Consider the following 25,235-nt stretch of genomic DNA (forward strand, 5'->3'; position numbering starts at 1 on the left):
AGGTTTATTGTTATTCTGACTTATTTCATGGAGATAACCAGAATGTTGTTTTATATATATGGGACTTTTGTACATTTGTAAAAGCATTGAAGAAAACATTTTTTTCTAGTCTGCGTTGGCTTTCTCCTAGGACGTTTTCTTCTACTGCATTACCATAATTTAATACCCTCGGCTGATGGAGTAGGGAGGAGATACCTGTTGTAGAGATCCTGCCCCAACCACCCATATATATATATATATATATATATATATATATATATATATATATATATATATATATATATATATATATAGAGAGAGAGAGAGAGAGAGAGATGGCTGGCGTTATTTTAGCAAAATATTATAAATTACTCCTACCTTCACATCTCAGTTCAACATTGACCATTAAAGAAACTTTTGAAAAGTTAAAATCTTGAAGGATCTATAATGGCGAACATGAGAATGCAAAAAAAAAAATCAATCAAGTCTCATGAAATCATTTGAAGAAAAAATCCCAAATTTCAATCAATGAATCTCGATTAACAATAACAATGACAAGGGAATGATGAAAGTACATAAAAAAGAGGGGGCGGAAAACAAAAGAATGGATTTTGTTTCCTTTGTAACAATACATACAAGGTACCTTGGCTGCCTTTCAAGCATCTGAATTGGGTCTTATAGACTCCAATACCTGAACAACCTCGGCCATACTTGGCCTCCTTGAAGGGTTGTCCAACGTACAGACCAACCCCAATTTTAGAACCTGCATCACTTCATTCTCTGCAAACCCAAGCAAGCTGGGATCGATGCAGGCAGAAGCTCTGCCATTTTCCAACAATCGCCTCACATAATCACACAGCACCACCACCTCTGCTGTCATTGGGCTCTCCACTGGCTTCCTCCCTGTCACAAGCTCCAACAGGACAACCCCAAAGCTGTAAACATCACATTTGTCGCTCGTTCTCAAACTCTGGAGGGCTAATTCAGGAGCGACATAACCAACTGCAGTATGGAACCTTGTTAAGACATGATTATCCAACATGGGCAGCAGTTTCCCCAATCCATAATCCGATAATTTGGCTTCATACTGTTCATCCAAGAGAATGTTTGTAGATTTGATGTTCAAATGCAGCACTTGTGGTTGACAGTCATGGTGAAGATAGGAAAGCACTCTGGCTGTTCCTACTGCAATTTTGAATCTCCTGTCCCAAGAAAGTTCACTCCTACTTGTACCAGAAAGACTGAATTCATGAAGGTGCTGACAGAGGTTACCGTTAGGAACAAATTCAGAAAGGATAAGCTGCATTGTGGACGACCAGTAGTAACCTTGCATGGGAACAAGATTTGGGTGCCGCAGGTTTCCAAGCCGACCAATCTCATGCTCAAATTCTTCCTGAATTCTGATTCTTCCAAGTGTTTCTAACTTCTTCACAGCGATTGAAATTCCACCTTCGAATGTGGTCTTATAGACCGTCCCAATAGTTCCCCCACCAATTAGACAATCCTTGTCCAGCAAAGCTTTGGTTCCAGCTTCCCAATCTTCATATTTGGAAGGCAGACTCTTGCTGAAAAGGACCAACTTTCCGATGATGATATTAGACTCTGTAGAAGCCGCTGTGCTTTCTGAGACCAAGATCTCAGGAGGCTTTGTCCTCCTTAGAGCCCTGATGTTCATAAAGGTGATCACACATACTCCTACAAATATTGCAGCAGCAGCAACAATGACAATGATTACAGAAACACTTAACAACTTGGTCTTCTTGGTGCCTGCAGTGCTGACCTTGCCTGAGCAGGATGTGGCCAGAGGAGGGCCACAGAGCCCTGGGTTGCCAATAAAAGGTGCATCACCAAACTTCTGGAAAATGGAGTTAGATGGAATGGGGCCAGAAAGGTTGTTAAAGGACAAATTGAAATAGGCCAGTTGTGACAGGTTTCCAATGGAGGAAGGAATTTCACCGCTCAGGGTGGTGTTAGATAAATCAAGCAATTTGAGCTGCACTAATTGTCCAAGTGTCGATGGAATGCTTCCATTTAGAATGTTTTTATGCAGGTCTAGAAGCTCTAAGTAGGTCATATTGTAAATTGTTTCAGGAATTGTACCCTGCAAACTGTTACCAGAAAGATCCCTACAAAGGAAAAACAAGTATTTATTTTACTGAAAGCTACAAATTCGTACTGATCAAAGGAATAACTTTAAGGTAAAACTCACAGCTCAAGAAGAAATCTGCAATTGCATAAAGCAAGGGGGATGTCACCAACCAGCTGAAGATTGTGCAAATCCAATACTTGAAGAAACTCGATATTTCCAATCTCCCAAGGAATCGACCCATTGATCGAATTATTGCCTAACCTCAATACAGAGAGCCATTTTAAGTTCCCAATCTCTGGGGGAATGTTTCCACTGATCTTGTTAGAGCCCATGTTCAGAACTCTTAAGCTTCTGCAATTCTGAATGTCAGATTCAATTTCCCCACTAAATTCATTACCAGAGAGGTCTAAAATCTCCAGTCGGTCGCTGCAGCTTCTAATCTCAGGGATCTCACCCTGTAATTGATTGAACGATGCATTGAAGTAACTCAGTGACGGAGAACTAAGGATGTCTGGAAGAAGAGCAGAGGTAAAGAAATTGTCTCCGATAGACAAATGAGTAAGGTTTGGGAGACCAAGCAAACCAGAAGGGATCGGCCCAGTCAAAAGATTGATCCCAAGATCAAGAAACTCCAAATTCTGGCAAGAAGCGATCCTTTGAGAAACTTCTCCAGCGAAGGCATTGTTTCTCAGAGAAACATGAACTAGACTTTGAATTCTCCACCAGATCTCTTCCGGTATTTTGCCACTGAGATCATTATAAGAGAAATCGAATCCTTCGAGCTTGGAACAATTAGCGAGGGATCCAGGGATCGAACCGTCGAGATTGTTGTGCGAGAGGGAGACGTACCTAGTCTTGAAGCAGTTCTTGAAAAGGGAGGAGGGAATGGTCCCGTTAAAAGCGTTCTTCGACAGGTCCAGCATTCGGAGGCTTGGAAAATCACCGAGGAAGTCGGGGATCAGCCCGGAGAGAGAGTTCTGGCTGACGTTGAGCTTCCATAGAGTCATGATCTGAGAATACTCCAGCGGAATTTCCCCACGGAAGGCATTGCCGGAGAGCGTGAGGACTCTCAACGACTTCAATCCGGCGAGGCTCGCCGACAAAACTCCGTCGAGCTGAGCGTTCTGCAGGATGATCTTCACGACGTCTCCATCAGGATTACAGGTGATCCCCGTCCAGTTCCGGCAGGGAGTCGGATCCAACGGGTTCCACGAGATCAAGGCGTTCAGGGGATCTCCAGAAACGTTTCCCCTGAACTCCAAAAGGATCTCCTTTTCCGACAAGGAAACCACCGGAGAAACGGCAAAGATTGAGAGGAAGCTGGCCGAGAGCAGGAGCAGAGTTCGCCACAATTTCTCCATCTTCCGGCATAGTCTCAGCCTCGTAATCGGTGAAACCGAGCTGCTCCAGCCGATTTCTCCATCTTCTCGCGGCGAATCTCAATTTCCCCCTCTCTTCTGGTGATGCTTTCGCTTTCACTCAAAACAGGAAGCCGAGATCACACGTTCCACGCTATCAAGACTCCAGACCTAATGTCCACTCCGGTACGAAGTAACCGCGCAACTATTCAGGTAAGAATCGAAGAACTCACCTGTTTTTGCTGAGACACGCTTCAGAAACCGCGCAGGACAGAGAATGCGGCCTCTTCTCAGTGATTCTGAGAAAGAAAAACCGAAATTTTTGCTTCTGCTTTGGTTCAAACTTGAAGAATTTAGCATCTAAAGGCTTCTTCAAGATCGCAACGATGTTAAAGAGCGCGAGTTCTTAATGTGATCACTAGTAACATCCTCTCATAAGGAGAAAAAATACACATTGAAGCAGACCGCTATGAAGACTCCGGATACTTGTGACACTCTCAGAGCACTGCTCGCAGTTTGTCTTCTCGCAATTGGAAAGACTGGAATGGGCAGAGAAAGCTATGGAAATCCTTAAGAAGAAGAAAGAAGCGCAGTTATTGGAGAAAATCTGAGCAGGAAAAATCAAGGAAATAAACATGAAATTCACTTGAATTTATCAAATTTTTTTCCTTGAGTATCACTAGTCTACCGCCTCTCCTGCTTCTTTCCTTAAGACGACAGACGCCGTCCTACCAAGGAGACAACTTTTCACTGCTGAGTTCACTCCTCTTTCTTTCCCACCAACGAACGAACGAACGAAAATCCCTCTCAACCACAGAGTTTACGCAGAATCACGTTCCTTGGGATCCTCAGGAGGGACTCATGCGAGAATCAAACGCTGCACTCTCCTGAATCTTCCGAGACCCAAGATATTCTTTAGCGTTCGTCCCGTAGAGAACGAGAACAAAAGAAACCGCGTCTTCCTCTCTCTCTCTCTCTCTCTCTCTCTCTCTCTCTCTCTCTCTCTCTCTCAACAGTAACTCTTCCGCGGAGAGCACGAGAAAGAGAGAGAGGAAGACAGAATCAGCGCGCCTCGGAGAACCCACCAAAGAGTGTTGCAGAAGCAGGCAGTAGAGAGAGAGAGAGAGAGAGGGATGCCCGTTTTCATGAGCAGCTTTTATTAATGGCTGTGTGAGAGACAGGCACGTGCTTCGCCCCCATTTACTTCCTTCACACTAAATTTCGAGTCTCTTCCCATTTGCCTCCAGTGGCGCACTGTGTCGTGTCTCCCCTACTGCACTCACCCACCAAGTCTTCCTCCTGGGCTCAGGGTTAACGGTTCAAGGACATAAAGCAAACTCAAAGTCCAGTCCCTCTCTGTCTAACTGTTCTAAGCATCTCTGTTGACTGGGCCCGGGTGAAGGGGTTTGCCTTTGTCCTATCGTGTGTCTTTTTTTTTTTCAATCTGGGTGGGAAGCAAATGCCCGTTGGCACCACCTCATAAACCTTATGTGCACCTTTGTCCAGTTCAGTTTTCTCCCTTTTTCCAGCGGGTGCCCCTGTTGCAGCAGGAGGGACCACCCAACTACCTGTCATGTGGGGGCATGTGCTCTTACAAGATCAATGGCTGCTGGTTTTAGGCTGGGTTGTTATATCTACTACACCTGGAGTTTTATCTTGACAAAGGGGCATGCATACTCATTAAGTGACCCGGTTATCTGTGAGGGTTTTTTTTTTAATAAAAAAATAAATAAATTTTTTATATTTACACAAAAGATCATAAACCTAGTTGCGCTGGCTGGCTCTGCCTGCGGTACTATGATGCTTCTTGTTACAAACTGCACTCAGAGAGGCTTTTTTATCCTTGGTTGACGAAAGCAAGGGCGTTTCGGTCATCTTCAACAAGCAGTCTCAATGGTTTAATGCTGGGTTCCTGCAGCAGCAAATATCTCACTCCTTAATTATTTTTAATGGGGGAGAAACCGCACAGCATGATTTTGCCTCTGCTTTCTGCCGTTCCTTTTCTCATATTTAAAACTCCGTCTTCTTCAGACAGCCAGAAAAAAACGCTCATACATCAATTCTCAATAAACGGGACAAGAGCTCAGGCGATATCGACATGACGACGACAACCCATTCATGACTCATCTCATTCATTACAACTCTAAAACTAACGAGAGAGAGAGAGAGACAAAAAGAAAATCTAAACTACAAATTACGAAGGTAAAACCAAAATGAGTTCAGAGAAACATGAGGCCCCATAATTCATAAATGGCCATAACGTCTAGTTGCAGAATATATGTATGTCAAAGATTTATGATCCGTGCCTCAGGAATTTAATTCATCGTCAGTGCCCACCGACATTTTTTATAAATGGCTCCATGAATGCTGACTGTGTGAACACCAACTCCAGCCTTCTTTCTGAAGAAAAAGAAATATAAAAATCGAAAACATTAATGGCTCGGCCAACCAATTCCACCACATTTAGAACACTTTTTTTCACTAAATATACAAATATAACGTCACCACCACCTTGACTATTTAAAAAGAAAAAACAAAAAAAAAGTGGATATGTGTGTGTAAAGTTGCAAATTCATTTTCTTCATTCATCTACAGCAATTATATACATCTTTTGCTTATGTGACTCCAATTTTTCCTTCTACAGGTGAGTGACGTGTCTGGGCATTGGTACACGTGGCCAAAACAAATATACCCACTGGCCACTGGCCCACCCGCCCCGCCTGGTCGTCTTCCTCCTCTCTTTGTAGTTTTGGCATCATTCCAGGGTGTCTTCTTCGGACTGAAGTGTTTGAAGTGCATTCTTGGAATAGATGGTTAAGGCGATAGCAGCAGCAATGGCAGCGCAGACGCCGAGCGAGTTGTACAGGATCTGCTGAGGCAAAAGGAACCGCCTATCGTGAGACACATCCGCAAGGCTTCTGATCAGAATCCCGCTGCGCAAAACAACCATCAAATTGGAAACCCATCACAAAAAGGACTCCTGCTCATGACCAAACACATTTCCATACCCTTCAAAACCATCAAAAAAGTCAGCCAACCAAACCAAACAAGCCTTCCATGGATGGCAGTTCAAGTGCAATCGCATTGCACACTTTGAGTCTGCCGCTGCACCTAGCTGCCCTTCATCTGCTGTTGGGCCCCACAACTGACAGGCTGTGAGCCAAAGATAGAGGGCGACCAGGTGCGGCACACTCAAAGTGGGCAATGTGATTGCACCTGATCTGTCCTCCCTTCCATCACAAACCAAGACTTCCCTTGTCCTCCTATATCTCTAGTCAAGAATAAAAAGTGGCGAATTTTTAGGACCCTCATAGGGATGTCTACAAAGCAATACCAATTCCCCCTTTGTCAAGCAGTGGCCAAGCCACCTTAGATCAACCAACTTGAGATCAGAATCGCTGTAGTCCAGCAATAAATTAGCAAATTTGGCTGTGGCTCAAACAGGGGCCTCGACGAGTCACAGCTGAGTGAGTCCAACTTGATTGAGCCGCTAGGTGAGTTAGGAATGCTGATCCAACTCAAGCCATAGACAAGTCCCACAGCAACGTTGGGGAGTTTGAAACCACCAAATGTTTGGTGCTCGGTGTGTGCAGCTAAGCATCCAGTGGCTTCTCAAAACAGTGCATAAAAAAGTAAAGAGCAGTATAAAACAGAAAGTTTTGCAGTTGATGGTAACCAATCATCACCAACGTTCATCAATTATCTTATGTATAATGACAAAGTTACACCAGGATCAGAGGCGGAGCAAGGTGGAGCAGGACTGGGCTGTATCCCAGTCCTGCCTCCCGAAACAGTTAAATTTTTTTATTTTTTTTTTAAAAGCCCAGTCCTAGCCCAGCCCTGATTCCATATGAAATAGATTTTTATCCATTTTTTTAGCCCAGTGCAGTCCTAGCCCAGCCCTGACTGCAGCAAATAGTTTGATTTGTCCATATGAAATAGATTTTTATTAATAATTGTAGCCATTTTTTATTTTATCTAAAAAAAAAAATCGGGGGCACTGCCCCCGAACCCCCCCCCCCCCCCCCCTCACATGAATCCTAGCTACGCCACTGACCAGGATGATCCTATTTTTCCGTTTCTCCTTTTTTCTTTTCTTGTCTCTCGCTATTTCAGTACAGCAGTGTTTTGGCAAGTTGAACGTTTTAAAATACCTAACAGGAACTGTTGGTTGCAACTGACCTTCATCTCTTACTATCCATTAATCACAGTATCTTGACAAACTCTCAAAGAAAGGCACAAGCTTGAGAACTTGTAACTTTATCTTTCAATTTGGTAAATGACAAAGAACCCATGTTACGAGAAATTCTTTCAGGGGATGCTGTGTACAGAAAATAAGTGTAGTGGCAGAAAACAGTCATAAGGCTCTGTTCGGAAATTCAGAAATCAACGGTCTCATTTTAAATTCATCGACTTGCTGATTTCTGTGTGATCAATGGCATGATGACTGGTTGCTAGCTCGGACCTGGGATTCGGCATCAGAAGAGGCCAACCGATTCTACTGTTGCAAAATGTGAATGCAGATAGATTACATTGGACTAGTTGAACAGAACAATCAAAAGTGACAACTCAGCAGCAGGAGATAACCCATAGGGTTATTTTTACTATGCAACCTGCGCTGATATTAGCATTTCTTGTGTGGATCCTATTCTTAAAAACTCAGAATCAAATGCTTCAGCCTAGGCTCACTAATTAGAAAGAGACCCGGTGGTTGCCAGATATTTTAAAAAAAAAATAAATGAGAAGAGTATTTGTACAAGATATGAAAAGAATGTTAGTATTATTCTCTGAAGAATAATTGTACAAATATAAAAAGAAAGAAGTATTGTTCTTTTTTTTTTTTAACAGCCATTAAATGGATTTAGAATGAAACTAGTATAGCTTTAAATGTTCAGACAGCAAGTGTCCAACCTCAACACGAATATATCATGATGATTTATTATCTAAGAGACAAGTGGATCCTATAATTCCACAATATGAGTCCTCTAGGGCTGGCAAGGCTGCTATTCAAGGGAATCCTAAATGATCCCAATGTTAAAATATTGTGTCTCTTTTATATATATATATATATATATATATATATATATATATATATATATATATATATAAATATATATCTCTAACCCGATAAGGGTATTTATGTAAATTCACATGTTTACGCATATTCTCATTTGAGAATATGTTGTATTTGTTTTTTTTTTGTATCTCTTTTTTTATTTTTTGTTCTTTTCCTCTCATTTAATGAGATGTCACATGGGGGGCCTCCAACGGTTACTTTTCTAACCGTTGGAGGGGCTCCAACATATGTATTGGAGCCCCCCCATTGCTCCAATGTAGTATAAATAGGGGTGACCCCCTTGAGCTTTTTCAAGCTTTTGTAAAGCCCCTTTTGGGACTCAATATATTCAAGTTGATATTTTTTACTTTTGTGCATTTGTATTCGTGCCTTTGTGCACTTGTGAGAAGTTCTCCTTTTGTGCCTTTGTGCACATTTCGTGTTTCTAGCATTGTGTTTTTACACAAAATCTCTTTTTTATAGAGATTAACAGCATCTTGAAATCTGCTAATAAGGCTTTTATGTTACTAGAATTAATAGTCTATCCCAACAGCAGTATGCAGATAACATGTTTAAGTTTCATAAAGCCACGGTTAGCCTCTGTGGATTTTTCGATCATGAAGTCTAGTGAATCTTCGACTTCTTCCTACTGCAAAATTCTGACTGCTGCTCAAAGTTGGTGGCTGGAGAGCAGGTGAATAGAGATCATTTAGGACACAGTGGTAATAAAGTTCCATAGGAAGCTCCTGGCAAAGGGAGGTACCGCTTCAAGGGATGTTATATTGTTTAGTACAGCAATCAATTGCTCCCAAATTTCATACATATTTTTCATATGCTTCCGAAATGTAGTAAACAAAATTCATAGTTTAGAGAGAATACACTTCCGGGTTTAGAATGGAGAAACAAAGTTTATGCTACAAAGAGGTTGGATAGAGTTAATTTGTGTATAATTTTGTAAATGTATGGGGTCCAGAAGAGAACCAGGAAACCTAGCCTAGATTACTGAAAACCCATTAGATAAATATTATTTCCTAAAGGTACCTGTTGTAAAGAAGTCTGGGAAGGACTGTCGGTAAAATTTCAAAGGAACTCCCAAAATGATTGACCATTAAAGCCGTCAAATGGAAGGTAATGAATGGAGTACAAAGAGTAAAAGGGTCTTCCATTAAGGAGTTGGCAACCCCTACCAAACTGAATGACACCTCCACTACTTATCTTTCACGTCTTTTCTTTCCAAGTGGTTTGGAGGCAAGTAAATTTACGTCTTCTTCGGCACCACCAGTTCGGGGGCAGGTGCCAGATCCAAAAAGTCGAGTCACACCCCAACCATGTGGTATGACAGGCACTCTAAGACCTGACGAAATATGGCCCACCTCAGTCAAGAGCACTTATGTCATGTGGGAATGCTGGAAAAATTCCTTATGGTCGGGATACAAAGAACATAGTAGGAATAATAAGAATCAAAGTGAAATGGGTGCTCTCACAAAGGGATGAATAACGAGTTATCATTACTTTGAAGCTTGTCAAAGTTTTTCCATATCAAAGCCACATTCCCTCAACCGATCAGTCATTAAAACAATAGTGCTACTTAAGATTACTAACAGAAAGTATGGACTTCTATTTCCTAGAATGAAGTGAGATCAAGGAAAGGATGGATTCATCTTCTAAAAAATCATCCTTATGCTGACTAGCAGTTTTCTAACACTGTAACATATTAGTCAAACACATTGGTCAAAGATCAGTCACTAGAAGCATATTTTCCAGAAATCTATTCAATAGCTAAAAATGTTGACTGTGTCACCACTAGCTGCTGAGAGAAAATTGAAAAGCATTGCATAAAAAGCCAGTCACCATCCAAATTAATATTAACCTCACTATGTATCTTGCATACTGAATTAGGTGAAAACCTATGTCACATAGGTGCAGGTGTGGATACGGGTGCGGATGTGGCACTTTAAAAAAACTTGGGTGCGGGGAGGGTATATATATATAATTTTTAACAGTTTTAAGTTAACACTACATGTATGTGTGTGCATTTATGTATTTATATATATAATATAGATAAAACTGGACTTGGTTAGGGTTAACTGAATTTACTTTTGGACAGAAATGGACCTCAGTGTGGTTTACTTCACCTGACACAAAGGAAGCTGTGTCCAAGTGTCGCACCCGCATGGGTGCGGGTGTGGTGCCCTGTTAGAAGAGTTTGTGTTACATAGGTGAAATCAGACTGAAAATGCACCAACAATAGGTTTTTTTGACAAACACATGGAGTTAAAATACAAATATCAAATTGGCATATAGGGGCAGTTTTGCCATAGGGGAGTGGAAAATAACTGAAAGTTGGGAAAAAATAACCATCAAATGAAAGGGACCACATAATCATTGTTTTAATTGGCATTTTTACAGTTTCTGAATGGCAAATACAACCATTTTGGGAGAACTCTCAACACCTTATAATAGAAACAATTAGTGGGCATATTAGGCCACTTTTGCTGGAACCTCACTGGAAGACAACATATACACGTCTAAGCTAGAACCACCACAAAAAATGTGTTTCAACTAGCATTTTCCTGCTCTCAAGGGACAAAAGAAGAGGTACATCCAGTCAAAATTGGATGGAAAACCCACATTAATAGAAAAATCTTACCATTGATGCCCAGATTTACCATGGAACACATTTCAAGTACTATTCTGGCTTCTTATTGGTATTTCTGTTTTTGAAGCCTAAAGCCTAATACCATACCAGACAGATTTTGGGTCAAGTAAAACAAATATGTGTTGATGGTCATACAAATCAACTGATTAACAATAAAAAGTGATGCCCGTGGAGGAAATGGTCCACTTTTTGCATCACATATTTATGTTATTAGTATGTGTGGCTTAATTTTGCCAAATTTTGGTGTGGACTAGGAGTTCTTCATCAGAGAAATGATCTCTGTCATAGCTGGTATCACAGGCAGAGTTCACACCATTCTCATATTGTGGATCATTTTGTGGTGGTGGTGCCTGAAAGTTTTCCTCTGCACCTGCGTTGAGAAAGAGAAGAGAGAGAGAGAGATCAATTACAGCTGTCACGATTTCAGTAAAAGAAATCGTGACCTAACTTGTGTATTTAAGTTTACATTACAGTATGGGTCCGGGTCTGGTGTATCCAGACCCGATAAATGTAAAAAGGAGTTACATGGATGTTACATGGATCGGGTCAGATCCTTTGCACCTTTTTCACCCCCCCTCAAGTTGATTATGGTTTTGAACCATGAACAACTTGCTTTTAAGCATCCAAAAGCGGTCCTTGATTAACCCTTTGGTAAATATGTCTGCAACCTGTCTTTCAGTGCTGACAAACTCAGGCTCAATCTTTTTTTCTTCAACCTTCTGTCTCACAAAGTGTTGGTCGATCTCAATGTGCTTGGCACGACTGTGATGTACTGGATTAAATGACATGTTGATGGCACTTTGATTGTCACAGAGCAAGGTAGTGTGGGAGATCTTTTCTCCTACTTCAGTTAAAAGATGCCTGATTCATGTGACTTCGGCAGTGGCAGCAGCCATGGATCTATATTCAGCCTCAGTGTTTGATCTAGCGATAGCTTTTTGTTTTCTACTGCTCCAAGAGACTAAATTTCTTCCAATGAAGGCACAATATCCTGATGTAGATCTTCGTTCGTCAGGATCTCCTGCCCAGTCTGTATCACAATATACAATAATTTCGTGCTTGTCTTGGCCATATGACTGTGGTAAATACATCAATCCATCCCCAATAGTCCCTTTCAGATATCTAAGGATCCTCTTGACTGCTTTCATATGTCCAGTACATGGCGCATGCATAAACTGAGACACTTGATTGACTGAATAAACAATATCAGGTCTAGTGAATGTGAGGTATTGTAACATTCCTATTATGTTACGATACCTGGTGGGGTCATCACACAGATCTTCATCATGAGCGTTAAGTTTTTGATGAAGTACACTCGGAGTTCCCAGAGGTTTGCAGTCTTTCATGCCTGCCTTGCTGAGAACATCTACGGTGTACTTGTGTTGAGTAAGTGTCAAGCCATGAGCCTGGTTATCAACTTCTACACCAAGGAAATAGCGTAGAACTCCAAGATCTTTCATTTTGAACCTTTGATCTAATAAGTCTTTTATTTCTTGGATATGGTCCGCAGAGTTTCCTGTGATGATAATATCGTCGACATAAATTAATAATAGAATGGTCACAGGCGGGCTTTTAAAAATAAATAATGAGTGGTCCAGCATGGAACGTGAAAATCCATGTTTCTGAATCTCTAGCGAGAAGCTATCAAACCAAGAGCGAGATGCTTGCTTCAGGCCGTAAATGGCTCTTTTTAGCTTGCATACATGGGTTTTACAATTTTGTTCTTGATATCCAGGGGGTTATTCCATGTATACTTCCTCCTTCAAATTCCCATGTAAAAATGCATTTTTTACATCAAGCTGACTCAACTTCCATCCATGTTCAACAGCCAGGGAGATGATGATTCGAATCGTTCTCATTCTTACAACCGGACTAATTGTCTCATCATAGTCTTGCCCTGCTTCTTGAGTGAATTCTTTTGCTACAAGCCTGGCCTTATATCGTTCAATGGTTCCATCTGGTTTGTACTTGATTTTGTAGACCCATTTGCATCCGACAACATTTTTATCAGGTGATCTGGGAACAACTTCTCATGTTCCACATTCATGCAAGGCTTGCATTTCATCATTCATGGCTTCTGCCCATTTCATAGAAGCGGCTGCCTGATAATACATGATGGGCTCTTCATCCTTATTGATGGCAGTTAAAAACAGTTGAAGATCCAAGGAGAAGTTGTTATAACTAACCCACCTGTCAATAGGATGTCGTATGCGGTTTGATTTTCTGGCTGCAAGAGTATGAGAAGGCGCAAGATTGGCGACTGAGACATGATCTTAATGGCTTGATGTTGTCGGTCTCTATCTAGAATAGACAATGCCTTTGTATTTGCCCGGTACTTCCTCTGCATTCTGTGACCCCGATGTCCCAGTGTTCTCAAACACCTCTCCTTCTTGTTGCACACAATCTGAGGAGCATGCTTCATTGGAGCCAGCAAAAAGTTCTGAGCTCAGCCAAGGATAGTAAATTTCAGTTGGCATATTCGTTGTGTCAGCTCCGTGATCAAAATTTTGTTCATCAAAGACAACGTTTCTTGAGGTTCTGATGCGTTTGTTGGTGGGATCATAACACCTATATCCTTTGTAGTCATCTGCATATCCCACAAATCTGCACTTTTGGGGCTTGTCTTGAAACTTGTTTCTCAGAGACTGATCGATATACACATAGCAGACACATCAAAAAACACGCAGATCATAATAACTAGGATGAGTTCTAAAAAGACAGTGATAAGGAGACTTATTTTCCAGAACAACCATAGGCAGTCTATTTATCACATGCACGGCTGAATGGAAAGCTTCTGTCCATAGGTTGATGGGAAGATTGCTGTCATGGAGCATACTCATGGCACTTTCAACGATATGCCTGTGTTTTCGTTCAGCAATTCCATTTTGTTGAGGGGTGTGAGGACAGGACACCCTTCCTATTCCGTTATTTTGAAGAAAAGAAATAAAATCACGGGATGAGAATTCCCCACCTCCATCACATTGGAAAAATTGAATGGACTCAGAAAATTGATTTTTGATAAAGGAAAGAAAATTTTAAAACAAAAAGAAGACTTCCAACTTATTTTTTATGAAATATATCCAAGTGTATCGAGAATAGTTATCAACAAATATTAGATAGTATTTGCTTCCAGATCCAGAGGCAATTGGGGTGGGTCCCCATACATCAGAACAGATTATCTCAAAAGGTTTTGAAGCTCTCTTATTAATGGAATGAAAAGGCAATACATGACTCTTGCAGGAAAGACAACTGGAACATTTGTGACTGTTCTCATCCCTATTGAGACTTTCTTTTGGAATGAGATTATTAGATACAAGTTTCTCAATAAAATGACTCCCACAATGTACTAACCGACTATGCCATAAGAATGACTTATTACATTCAGAAATACTAAAAACATTAGCAGAAGAGGATAAACACGACTCTAATGAGGGCTTTGAATTCAGGTGGACAGGGCGAACAGCATGACAAGGAGCTTCTTCAAAGACATACATATTGCCTCGTCTCTTTCCTTCAGCGAATGTTTCCCTCGTGCGTAGGTCCTTGACCTGCACAGAGAAGGGAGTGAATTCAATTGAAGCATTATTATCATCAATAAGTTTGGAAACAGAGACAATATTTTTCTTAATGTCAGGGGCATGAAGAATGTCTGAAAAAGTAAGAGTGGAATATAACATGGGAATGACAGTTTTTCCAACATGAGAAACAAGATGGTGGGATCCATCTCCAGTGACAATCTTACTTTTTCCAAAATAAGGAATGGGATTAGAAATCTTACCTGCATCACCTGTCACATGAGTCGCTGCCCCTGAGTCGACAAACCAAGTGCCTTCATCACACTGTTTCAATTTCAACTCTGACAAAGCAGATATCAACAGATCTTTAATCTCTCCACTATTTGAGAACTTCCTTTTGTTTTCTGTCTGTGGACCCTTTCCTTTATTCTCTAGATTATGCCAACAATTCGCCTTGATATGCCCCTTTTTGTTACAAAGGAAGCAAGTAGGAATGGATCTTTATCCCTGCGCATAAGCTAACGTATTTGGAGTGGGAAGCAGACCATACCCTCCGTGTCCACTTCGCCCTTGTCCTCTTCGTCCTCGTCCTCTACCATAAGTCACTCCTGTGGCAAAAAACTTCCTGAGAATTTGTGTGAATGTGAGATTCCTCAGAGAACCTTTTCAAAGTCATCTCATACTGAATCAATTTTGCTCGCAACTCATCAAAGGTAGGAAGGGCAGGGAGACACAATAGTGAAGTGATGATCATATTGTAGTCGGATCCCAATCCACTCAGAGTTTGTTGTACCATATCACTGTCACTCACCGCGCACCCTATAACTGCAAGTTGGTCTGTGATAGTCTTCAGCTTGTTCAGATATTCCATGATGGTCATGGAATCTTTTCTCAGCATTTGAAATTCCCTCTTGAGAAAAACCATTCGTGCCTGCGAAACTTGTGAATATGTTTGAACCAATTTTTTTCAAAGTTGCAGAGCAGTACAATTGTCGGGAATTGCAACAAGGACCTCTTGGTACAAGGTGGAAGTGATATATGCAACCACCGACTGATCTTTCCTTTCCCAATTGAGGTACTCTACATTCTTGACATACACAATTGAACTTACTCCTTTGTCGTCTTTTTCCTCTCTCGTAACATATTCGAGTGGAGCGGGAGTGGTTCCATCAAGGTGACCTAAGAGACCTTGACTCCTTATAAAAGGAATTATTTGTCTCTTCCAAATCAAGAAGTTTGAGGTAGTTAACTTTTCAGAAACGAGTTGAGTGAGAAAACTTAAAGAAAGATTGGATGAAGAGGAATGAATATCCATAAAGAAGAGTTTTAACAAGAAAAAGAACCCCTTTTTGTGTTACCAGAGTATCCACAGGGTGCTCAGTCTGCAGCCAGAGATGTTTGTTGATCGCCTTTTTTTTTTACGGCTGAGAAACTCAAAAATTGGCGACCAGAGGCTGTCAGAAGAAATTCAGGCTATATTCCAAGACTGAGTTTTCTTTTTTACTTTTGAAAGGTCGGATATTTAAGCAATGAAAAAGAAATTCAAACCGTATTTTCAATGTGGAAGCAATGAGGAAAGGAAGAGAAGAAAAAAAAAAACAGACTGTATTTTCAATGTGGATCCCACTCGTAACAGTCAAAAGAAATATGATACGAGAAAGGGGTTCTGAGAGTCGAATCAAAAGAGATTGTCACACAGCAGGCTGGACATCAAAAGGGTTTAGAATCCCAGATTTGATGTCGCAGGTCTGCCCGAAATGCACGATCAGACTTGGATATCCAGCCCAGTATAAGAAGGGATAAGCAGAAAAGAGAAGAAGAAAAAAATTGAATGGTTTATAATTTAATCTTAGTGTTTCACATGAAACAGGCTTTTCCCTTTCTTGATCTATAGGATTATCGTGAACCAGGGTTCACGTGAGCTCTTTGTGAACAGCTTAGGAATTCACGTGAGGCGTGAATCCACTAAAAGGAAAAGAAAAGACTGAAGAAAAACAGAAAAGGGGAAAAACGAGAGATGGAGATTGGGAATGGAGGTAGAGAAAAAGAAAACTGAAGAAGAAAAGAAGATGGGAGATGAAAGAAACCTCAAACCTTTGATCTGTCGCACCTTTGGAATCCTCCTCAACCCCTAGATGGATTTATGCTCTGATACCATGAAAGTTTTCCTCTGCACCCGCATTGAGAAAGAGAAGAGAGAGAGAGGGAGAGAGAGATCAATTACGGCTGTCACGATTTCAGTAAAAGAAATTGTGACCTAACTTGTGTATTTAAGTTTACATTACAGTATGGGTCTGGGTCTGGTGTATCCAGACCCGATAAATGTAAAAAGGAGTTACATGGTCATTACATGGATATTACATGGATCGGTTACATGAATCGGGTCAGATCCTTTGCACCTTTTTCAGTGCCTTTGGTTGGAGAAAATACTCATTGAAGCATGTGTCATCATTAATCCATTTTATTATGCTAAGGGTTACATTTTCAAATATTGATGATAGGATCAGCTTAATTTGTGCATAATGACAAATATGTTATCCAGATTCACTTTTCCTAATTTTTTTTCTTAATTTATTTTGACATAGTTAGATAGGTTTTATAATTGTAACTGGTATTCTGAAAATATCACAATAATGGAGAATTAATTAAAAAGTGAAAATATTGCAATATTATCAAACTACCAAATTTTTCAAAAAATGGCAGCATTAGCACTATCTTTTCAAGCCCCAAAGGGGTTTAGCGTAGTGGGATGTGGCCTAGGCCGCTAGGCAGGCGGTCTAGGTTCAAATCTCATGGGCATCACCACTTGTGCAAGCCGAAGCGTGGTGACTCCCTGGGGGCAAGGGGTAATTCCACGGAGTTTTACGTTGCCAAGACAGTGACCGTAAGTATGGCAGACAGAGCCAACACGGCTAGGTCTCTGTTCCTGTGGACGGTTTCTTTGTGTAAATATAAAAAAAACACTATATTTTCAAAACTTTTTATTTTTCTAAATTTCTGCATTAAATATGATTTTCTGATTCTTATTTTATCATTTTAAAAACTTACAAAATTTTCTCAAAATTTCTGAAAAAAATAAAATCTATTTTTCTTATAGTATTTTTATACTTCTCTTTTTCTAAATGCCAAGGTTTACTTAAATGTCTATTGCCCTGATTGGATCTGGTTTCGTTTATTGCTTACAAAAATAAATTAAAGCACATTTTATAATGAAGATACTTGCCCTTATTTTTAATTATGTGAATGTTTGGATCACCAACTATTTAAATTTATATGAATAAAAAAAGAAGATTAGTTAGTAATGGTGATGATGGATGGTGATGGTGGATGGTAGTGGTGGTGGTGGTAATAGAGGTGATGGTGACATAGTGATGGTGGCAGTGGTGCAGGTGGTGGTAATGGTGCTGGTAGCGGAGGCAATTGTGGTGATGGTGGTAATAGTGGTTGTGGTGGTAGTATTAATGGTAATGATGGTAGTAGCAATGGTGATTATGGTAATGGTGATGGTGGTGGCAATGGTGATGATTGTAATGATGGTGGTGATGGTGGAGAAATGGTGGTGGGTGATGATGGGGTGAAATGGAAGAAAATCAGCACTTACACAAAAGAAATAAGTAGGTCACCCCCTATTTTTGAAAAAAGGGTGAAATTTATAAAATGTCATTAAAAAAAATAAAAGTAAATGATCCAGATTCCAAACACCAAAAAGTGTTAATTAAAATAAGCATAAATGGCAAGGAACAGTTTATAAAGTGATCCAAACAGGGGGCATATTATCTTGAGTTTATGTTTTTATGTTGAATGCCAAGGTTTTCTCAAGTTTATTTGAAAATCTACATTATCTTGAGATATACCTGGAACAGATATAAGTGACTGGTTCTAAGAAATGGTGATGCTTTGTTCTCTACATACACCTCAACTGTTTTCTAGTTAAATGTGACTACATGTGAGCAAGATTTTTCATTCTCAAAATAAAGGGAAGATTACAAAATAGCACCTAAATTTTTAGCTTTTCAAAAGTGCCCCTAAAATTTTCTTTAATTAATTACAATTTTTAAATACGTCAAAGAAATGTTGGCCATGAACTAGCAAAAATTGACAGTTTTATCCTTTACAGTCTTCGTTTTATGCTTCTCCTTGTGCTCTTATTGCCAGTAAGTAAACATGACACGAATAACTGTTACCTCCATGCAAGCCTTAACTTTTTCTCCTAGTTGCCACAATTCATCTTCTCTGATATTGTAAATGTGCCCTCTTGTTCTCTCCCAACCCCTCTTTGTGATATTATACCAACACTTTGTTAATCAATGCACCCAAAACTATTTTAAGAATGAAAAAAGGAAAAGATCAGATGATATTACCATCACTTTGTTAATCAATGTTCCCAAATCTATTTCAAGACTGAAAAAAGGAACAACAAGACCCAAAAGATCAGATGATATTACCATCACTTTGTTAATCAGTGTTCCCAAAACTGTTTTAAGACTGAAAAAAGAAACAAGACCCAAAAGATCAGATGTTGAAAATCAATAATCTTGATGGAGAGAGAGAGAGGGTTTCAAATTGTTGGGGCTAAAATTTTATGTATTTTCACAATGTTAGTGGTGCTAGTTGCAGCTTGGATTGCTTGAACAGAGGATGCTTTTATCAGCCACCTGAATGTTAGATGAGGTGAAAAGCCAAAAAGTTAAGCATGTGTTGGGGAAAACCTAAAAAAATGGGTGGTGCATTTCCAAAATATTCCCCAAAATAGAACACGAAAGTCAAGAAAGGAAGCACACGTATCATGTAGATCAGATTTGCTAGGAATGCAACCCAATTTAAAGATTTGGAGCCAATTACTGATTAAACTTGAAAATTTCATATGGAAGACTTAGATGATGGATTGCACTTCCCTTCCTGACAAATGACAATAAATGGTTGAAAGTTGAACACAATTTGTTTTTCTAATACAGATATGGTGAAGTGTGAAGTGCCTTGCTAAAGTGCAGCTGTCACTATTACATGTGCAACGACATCCAGAGCAGCATATGTTTGCATTAGTTTGGCTAGTTTATCACAAAGTAAATGGGGCTGCCACATTCAATGACAGTAAGACATAAGAAGCAGGAAGCTTAAAACAAAAGCTTGAAACCGTATGTAACAAAGAAATAAATCATAAAAAATGAAAAGAACCAGATGTGAAACAAAACCAGTTGGATGCACATTTCTAATCACCAACATGCCACATCAAGAAACATCAATAGAAATAAGGCCCAAGGAATGATTTCCAATACAATGTCCAAAAACAAAACAAAAGAGGGGCATAAAACAAGAGGTTAGAAGCAACACATAAATATTTTGCTAATGAAAGTTCAAGGGGTCTTGACTCTCAAGACATTCTGCAAAACTGCTAGAAGCACTATATTACAAATTTAGATTTTTCTTTCTTTTTGTTTTCTAGTACAAACTAGGGTTGGGAATGATTTCCAATACAATGTCCAAAAACAAAACAAAAGAGGGGCATAAAACAAGAGGTTAGAAGCAACACATAAATATTTTGCTAATAAAAGTTCAAGGGGTCTCGACTCTCAAGACATTTTGCAAAACTGCTAGAAGCACTATATTACAAATTTAGAATTTTCTTTCTTTTTGTTTTCCAGTACAAACTAGGGTTGGGCAATGGGACAGCCAGCCTGTTGTTTTGGACAGAACAACCTGCCCGGGGCCTAGTCAAACCTGGCACGTCAACAAGCTGGTTTGAGGCAGGAACAAAACCAATGGGTCAGGCCATGAGCTGCCTGGCACCCTATTTTTAGAAGGCAAAGAATACGGGCCACATATTTTTGACTAGGGTCCTGGCCTGTGTTAATGGGCCAGGTGCAAGACCAGTTTGTTCCAAGCTGGATCCCAAAAAGGAAGGTCAGGCCTGGCACGTTCAGGTCAGACCACAGGCAGTCTGCAAACTGCCCAGCCCCATACCCACCCTTACCACAAACTAGACTACAAAAACAACAACAACTACTACGCCTTCATCCCAAAACAATTGGGGTCGGCGATATGAACCAAAAAAGAAAATCATTCTGGGTCTTCCACATGAATCCTTCTCCTCCAATCATTTCTATCCAATGCCATGTCCTCGATGAGGTTCAAAGCATTCATATCCTTTCCTATCACCTCCATCCATGTCTTCCTAGGCCTACCCCGACCTCTTTTAACTAATATATTTTCCCATTTCTCCATCCTTCTAATTGGAGCATCATTAGGCCTTCGCCGAATATGTCCAAACCACCGTAAACGATTCTCACTCATCTTATTTGAAGTCATAAATAAATAAATCATGATTAATAAAACAACCTGTTAAACCAAAATCACAAAAGTAGAAAATTCCAAAGCTTATGAGCTTGCATTTTCAACAAAGGCATATTGTGAATGCTAAGAATGAATAACAAGAAGGAAAAACACTTTTTAGTTATGAAACCTGCTTTACATAAAAATCAGTCATAGGACTAACCTGTATATTGTAACAAAATCTTCTGGCACCATTCCTACCAAAGATCCACATATGTACGGCCAGTATTTCACATTTGTTGCAACAACAGCATAATTGAAGATAATGTAAGGAAATGGAGAGATCCTAAGCAAACTGACAGTTCAAAACTGATGAAACCAGCTTCCTTCCCCTGCTAATCTAATAATAGCAGCTTTCTTAGGCCATCTTTCAAGCCATTTCTGTATCAATAAAATAAAGTTTTCAGTCAGACTAAAATTTTCTGATTATGAAAGGATACATTTAACAAATTGCACTTGTGCAAATTTTGAGTCAGGAAATTAGGACTCACATGTATTCCTTCATGAAAGAGAGAACCAATGAAGTATGGCAAAGACATGCCCAAGATTGTGCCTGCCATGATTAGTAAAAATCCATATCCATAACCAAAAGTCATTCCCGCTAACCACATGCAAGGTGCTGATGGCAATAAGAGAGCAGGAAATACTGCCATAGAAGCAAAAAGCAAAAAACCGAGAACAGGTGTACTAAATGTGGCCGTCTCCCAGTCCAAGATTGGTACAACAACCTATTAATGGCATAAGGCAAAATTTGTTAAAAGAAATTTGGAGATGAAAAAAATAGTCATGCTGTCATACTCTAGAATTTTGTTTGCACAAAGTTCATAAAATGAATGGATTCTTTAAGTTGATTTCTACAAGAGAAGTAACTATATACCAACATTTAAGTGAAATCATGTCTAAATCCTGATATCCACCAAGGGGTTAAGAATGAGGGACATCGATGCTCTTTTTGAGGCTCCAAAAGGTTTTTGAGTACAAAGCAACGTTTAAGGATGCCTAATTTAAAACTGCAGACATTCTTTAAAAGCCTTTAAACCTACCAAAATGTTATAAGACTTGAAAGTCTGTAGAAACAAGTTAGGACGTTACGTGAAGGCAACTGTACCTCCTAAATGAGCCATTAGTCATCACATAATTCTGAAACTGCCAACAAGGAGAATGCATTATGCATATGACCAGCCGTAAGAATAAAACGATATACGATACACCAAGGTCTAAAAGCAATCACTGATTTTCAAAATTCACGTAAAATAAGACTCCGGAAGAACTGAGAAAGAACATAGAAACCCTCATTAATATGAATTGCTAGTTGTTGGCAATTGGGTATTTCTCCATTACTATATTTACAAATTTTATAATACAAATTGCTTGACAAGGGGTAAAAGGCATAGGATTCCATATTCATATCCATAAGAAGTTACAATAAAGCCATTAGAATGGCAAAACAAGGTTACATTTGAAATCATTTCTTACTTAACTTATATATTGTTTATGCTTCCTATGAGGGGCATAAATTTTATTCATTAGCCAAAACAGGGAAATGATCATTCTCTTACATTATGGACTAAATTCGGATGCATTTACAGAAAATAGAATAAATAGTCATGCAAATGCTAAGTATGGAAGGGAGAAGAAGAAATGCAAAAGCAAGAACTCAATTACGAGAATCAAGAGAAAGGGTTTACCTTCTCAATGAGAAAAGGCGCCCCCCAAATGATGAAAGCACCAACCAGCAGCAGGAAGCAAAGGCATACAAAAACCGCCTTGACCCACCAGCACACGCGGCAAGCCTTCTTCAAAGGCGGCCTATTCTCCAACCTCCCAAACTCCTCCGGCTCGGGATCGTTCAGGTAACCCAACCTAACGTACGCCCCATTGTCGTCTCCCATCTCCAACTTCGAATCCAACACCGAGCCGTCCTTAATCTCCACGCAATAAGTCATTTCCGAGCGAAAAGATCCCGACGATTCACCAGAAGCCAAACAATAACACGAAAGAACCCAAGGAAAACAACAATCTAGTGCAGAGCGACGCAGGATGAAACACCTCTACGGTTGCCGAATCATGCATTGCTTCACATTAACCGTTCGGTCTTCGAAAAACACGAAACTCATGAGTTCCATTGTCGACAAAGAAACAAACCCTAGCGGAAGGAAAATCTTTCCCTTCCCCATTTCGGAAACAAGCGGAATGCGTACGACACAAGAAACCCTGATCTTACTCAACTTTAGCTTCCGTAATTGAAAATTTTAAATACATATACCAACCCTAAATTCCCCAAACCAAGCAAGAGAGAAAGAGAAAAAATTTACACGCTTCGTACAGAATACTTTAGGAAATTAAAAATGTTCGGGAATCGATTTCCCTGTAAAATTAGAGAAAAAGATAGGAGTGTGTGTTTGAAGGGAAAGGAGAAGGAGTGTCGAAAGCAGAGTGCTTTTTCCTTTGTTTGAAAAAAAAAATTAAATAGAGAAATCTCGAAATCGTAGGAGGGAGAGGAACTGCCAAAGATCGAACTAGGGCCGTCGATTTGCTCTCCTACTGGAAGCTCGGAAATCTCGATCCCCGGAAAAAGGATCAGCGATTTCCGTCCTCCGATTTCTTCTACCGGACTTTTTTCCAGAAATGGGCATCGGGAGAAGACCTGTGCACCGAAAGTGATCCGACGTGGCATGTCCTACGTCAGCGGGAATTCACACGTTTCCAGTGGAGAGAAGCGCGCGTCTGCCACGTCGGATAACGGCTTCCTGATGTATTTAAACTATTAAATTACCCTTAATCTTTGCATGTAACCGACTAATACAGTGGCCGATAGAATACGAGACTTTTTTTATTTTTATAATCCAAGAGAAAAAAAACCATCACCGACTGCACCTTGGCTGGCTTGCGGTTTGTAAAACCCATCAGATGGCCCTCACCCACCGGGGGAGTACACTCAGATTCTACCTTTGTGGCGAGCCACCTATGGGTTTTGAACTTGTGACATTCCGTCAATTTGGTGACATTCACTAGTAGCCCCTACTAGATGAGCGAAGCCTGTGTGGGCTAATAGAATATGAGACTTGGAAATATAAAAACTCGTGCTCTTCATGTTTTTTTTTTTTTTTTTGCAATACCGAATCCACATATGAGTTCAGCATGGTCCATTTGCTAGGAATCGATTGTTGGATCTTTTGACAAAAAAATAAGATTTTTAGATGCTTAAATATTTATAAAAATATAAGTCGCTGCGCCACAATCAGATGATTTAGTTGAAATATTCAAGAGTCAGTCCCTTTAAAATGACCTATAAAAATCCCTGTTGATACTGGAGTTCTCATGTTTCCAGTTTTCATATTCTAGTAGTCCCTAATATAGAGATTTTTTTTTTTAACCATTGCAGATTTAGTTGAAACATGTTGAATCCAAGAATGAAAGATCGATACCCATAAGAATGTAAAAGGTTGATCGGATGTAGCCAATACCATATATTCAACTAACCGGATGTGGGCTAAACAGATTTTTTCATTTAAAGGATTCGGGTTAAAGTTCGGATATTTGTCAGATTTGATAGCAAAAAGTGAAAATCATATCAGCATCTGATTATAATAGGATATGGTCTCGAACCCAAACCCCGGCCGCGCCCCGTGAAATGAAAAAAAAAAAGGTTATAAGTATAGGGGCATACGAAGGTCCGATAGAACCTGTTAGGGTTCTGATAACGCAATGGAAAGGGGGAGGGGAGATGTGTAACCGCCCGGGTGAGGGTAACGGCCCCCTCCCTTTTCAGGAGGCCACCCTCCTACTAATGGGGTCCCGAACCCCTTTTCCTCCCACTCTCCTCCTCCTCTCTCTCTCTCTCTGCGTTTGTCGGCATCCACCTGAGCGACCCCCTACTCCTCTCTTCTCCATGTTCCTCTTGACCCGAGCTCGATAGTGAAACAATCGACGTTGGCCGACCCTCCTCTCGCAACAACAGTCTTCGATCGTCGAAAAAGCATTGAAAGAGGTAGGAATATTTTGTGTTCTTCTTGTTGGGTACGTCATGGGTTGAGCCTATGGTGTGGGTTGCCCGAAAACCCCAAATCAATCGATTTGGGGATTTCAGCTACTCTGAAACGAAACCCAAATCTAGTAGGAAATGAGGGATATGGGTTGTAGTGAATCCCTAATCGAGAAAAAAATGGGGATTCAGGTTGCCATGAATCCCAGGTAAAAAAAAAGAGAAAAAAAAGGGTTTTGATTTACGCTAAGAGGGGGGGTTCGA

At 40.1% G+C, this 25,235-nt stretch overlaps 1 protein-coding gene and 1 pseudogene across 2 annotated transcripts; both read right to left on the minus strand.

The window, feature by feature from the left end:
• Positions 1–498: 498 nt before the first annotated feature.
• LOC149840204 (uncharacterized) lies at positions 499–4,491 on the minus strand. Its single transcript, XM_090004368.1, has 2 exons — positions 2,189–4,491; positions 499–2,105 (listed from the first exon to the last, which is right to left on the minus strand). Exons 1-2 carry the CDS (start codon positions 3,427–3,429, stop codon positions 635–637), a joined length of 2,712 nt encoding a protein of 903 aa, XP_089860494.1. The 5' UTR covers positions 3,430–4,491; the 3' UTR covers positions 499–634.
• Positions 4,492–6,181: 1,690 nt separating this feature from the next.
• On the minus strand, positions 6,182–22,932 carry LOC149840205 (uncharacterized; annotated as a pseudogene). Its single transcript, XR_016431677.1, has 4 exons — positions 22,675–22,932; positions 21,478–21,714; positions 21,150–21,367; positions 6,182–6,359 (listed from the first exon to the last, which is right to left on the minus strand). The product of XR_016431677.1 is annotated as an uncharacterized LOC149840205 (transcript).
• Positions 22,933–25,235: the final 2,303 nt, after the last annotated feature.

This window comes from Nuphar pumila, chromosome 4 (assembly GCF_984573655.1).
Source record: "Nuphar pumila chromosome 4, dmNupPumi1.hap1.1, whole genome shotgun sequence".
NCBI lineage: Eukaryota > Viridiplantae > Streptophyta > Magnoliopsida > Nymphaeales > Nymphaeaceae > Nuphar > Nuphar pumila.